The following is a 2,819-nucleotide window of genomic DNA, read 5'->3' as shown; positions in this document are numbered from 1 at the left end:
AAATAATCAGTATACCCTCTGAAGGGTTAATGCAGAAGGGGATAGGGATTGTTGTTGTTGTGAGGGGCCGTTGAGTTGGTTCCGACTCAGTGGCTCTGTATAGGGTTTCCAAGGAGTGACTGGTGAGTTTGAACCACCAACCTTGCAGTTCAAACGAACTTTGCAGTCCAGCACATTAACCTACAGCGCCACACCAGGACTCTGCAAATTGTAGGACACAGCTCAAAAGGGCTACCATACTCTATTTTAGTTCATAGATTCCAAATGATTTTAACAAATATTTTTTGAGGAAAAATAGAACCTACATCTTTGGACATTCACTAGCACTGTCTTAAATATTCATGACTGGTAGCTACTAAGACTTTTAAACCACATTTCAGGTGATTCCAGGTAAATTCGAAATTGACAAATTTCAATTTTTAAAAATCAAAACCAGGGTAATTTGCTACATGGATAAAATATACATTTACAAGAAGTATCTTCTTAAGCATAAGTGAAAGTGACACAACCTTAGTAACTCAGGAACTTAAGAGAATTCAAATTCAGATAAGGGGCTGCAGCTTTGGCCTTGGGTCAGCTCCACCTCTGCCTATTTCTGTATAGACAAAGTTGTATTGGAGCACAGTCAGGTCCAGTCATTTACATATCACCTGGGCCTACTTCCACTAACTCAACTGGTCCACTTGTAACTACGAAAGTTTGGTCTTTATTATGAGTAACTGTTGATGTCATTAATGAGGCTTAAGAGTGTTTGTTTAGTTTTTTTTTTCTTTTTTAATAATAAAAAAGTGATTTACCACACAACTTGACATATCTGAAGTGAGAGAAATGTTAAGAACCAAATTGGATATGTTATAATTTGGCCATATTTTCCATAAGCTCCACACCATTCCTGGGTGAAATCACTGAACTCTATAGTTGGATGGATTTCAGAGCTCTACAGCAGGAGGGCCCTGAGCAATCTAAATATACTTGTGTAACTTAACTGAAAATGCTTCTAAAAGAAAACACAGCAAAGTCTAGTATTTTTCTACTGTAGAGTAAGTATAGAAGAAAAAACCCATCCTTAAGACTATAATAGACTATATGCAAACACTATACTTTAGAAAGTGTTTAAGAATACAACAGCATATCTTTAGTTCTCATTTAGTACTATCATGCAAATGCATGTTAGTTCTAATTATTAAATGATTAACTTCTGCTTTATGGATCCCCATCCGACCTTTTTAAAATGAAAACTCTTATCAGCTGTAATCTGAATCTTTAAAACCACCCTAAATTCAGTGAAAATATTCTTTCAAAACCTTCTAGAGGAAAAAAAAAGTGATACAGAAACACATCAACATTCAAGTCATTTAAAACAAAAAGGTGTATTTAATGCAATAACAACATTAATCTGAGGATAAATATATCCATAACAGGCTTTAAAGTTTGAGATTTTTTTCCCCTTTCTTTGCAGAGAATGGTTTTCTGAAAGCATACAGGCCTCAATTCAAAACAAAATGTAATTGCTTAATGTCCAGGTGAAACAGTCTTGATACTCTGCTCATTCCTAACACTCGCCACTGATCAGGGAGATAGTTTCTTTCAACTCAGGTCAGGAAGGATGCTGGTTTCAAGAATAGCTGGATGGTTTGTTTCCTGAATCATCTTCTTGTGATCCCATGCTCTGAAAAAGGAGAGTGAGGTGGTGTATTTATGTTCACTCTTGCCAAGGGATTCCCACCAGCCCCAACAAGTGCACCAAGGCTATTCGCCCTGACCCTCAGATAAATGACAAATTCAGTGAGTCACCCTATGCATCCGTAAGCACAATTCCATCTTAAAAGTAATCCTGATATGGCAACACCTGTCTTCTTCAACAAGGCCAGTAAATGAAGGAAAAGCATAAGTTACCTTTTGCACAAATTGAGGATTCACTGTAATCTCTTGATCCATGGCTTTCAGCCGCTCATCAAGCTCTATACATTTCAGCATCTGTGTGATACATGTTTGACCATGATTAGTAAATCGCTTTCAGTCAATTTAGTTCATTCTTTTAAAAGCAAGCTACTCATACGAGGAGGAACCCTGGTGGAACAGTAGGGTTTAAATGTTGGGCTGCTAAATAAAAGGCCAAAGGTTCAAAACCACCAGTGACTCTGAGGGTGAAAGATGAGGCTGTCTGTTCCTGTGAAGATTTATCATCTTGGAAACCCCCTACAGCATCGCTATGAGCCAGAACCAACTCAATGGCAATGGGAACACATATAGGACTGTCATGTTGTTGTTAGGTACCACAAAGTCAGTTCTGACTCATACTAACCCTACACACAACAGAACGAAACACTGTCCAGTCCTGTGCCATCCTCACAATTATTTCTACACTTGAGCCCATTGCTGCTGCCACTATGTCAACCACTTTACCAAGCATGATAGCCTTCTCCAAGGATTGGTCCCTCTTGATAACATGTTTGAAATATAAGACACGAAGTCTCAACAGCTTGGCTTCTAAGAAGTACCCTGGCCATACTTCTGACAACACGGTTTGTTTGCTCATCTGAAAGTCCAAGGTAGGGTACCTTCAATATTCTGTTCCAACACCACAGCTCAAATGCATCAAATATTCTATGGTCTTCCTTATTCAATGTCCAACATTCACATACATATGAGGCTACTGTAAACACCATGGCATGGGTCAGGTACACCTTAGGTCTCAAACTGGCATCTTTGCTTTGAACGCTTCAAAGGCAACTTGTGTAGATTGTCCTAATGCAATATGTCATTTGATTTCCTGACTGCTGCTTGCATGAATATTGATTGTGAATCCAAGCAAAATG

The 2,819-nt window shown here is 38.5% G+C and overlaps 1 protein-coding gene across 2 annotated transcripts in view; it reads right to left on the bottom strand.

The window, feature by feature from the left end:
- Nucleotides 1-1,299: 1,299 nt before the first annotated feature.
- COPS3 (COP9 signalosome subunit 3) overlaps nt 1,300-2,819 on the bottom strand; it is a 44,468-nt gene continuing 42,948 nt past the window's right edge. The window contains exons 11-12 of one of the 2 annotated variants that reach the window (XM_006877694.1): nt 1,897-1,977; nt 1,300-1,669 (exon numbers count right to left, since the gene is read on the bottom strand). In XM_006877694.1, coding sequence (XP_006877756.1) covers nt 1,616-1,669; nt 1,897-1,977 — 135 coding nt within the window. In that variant the 3' untranslated portion in view covers nt 1,300-1,615. The remainder of the gene's footprint in view (nt 1,670-1,896; nt 1,978-2,819) is intronic. The other variant, XM_006877693.1, reaches the window with a different exon arrangement.

Source organism: Chrysochloris asiatica, unplaced genomic scaffold, assembly GCF_000296735.1.
Source record: "Chrysochloris asiatica unplaced genomic scaffold, ChrAsi1.0 scaffold00556, whole genome shotgun sequence".
Lineage (NCBI taxonomy): Eukaryota > Metazoa > Chordata > Mammalia > Afrosoricida > Chrysochloridae > Chrysochloris > Chrysochloris asiatica.
The sequence above is the reverse complement of the archived record's forward strand: the minus strand, read 5'-3'. Positions and strand labels throughout refer to the sequence as shown.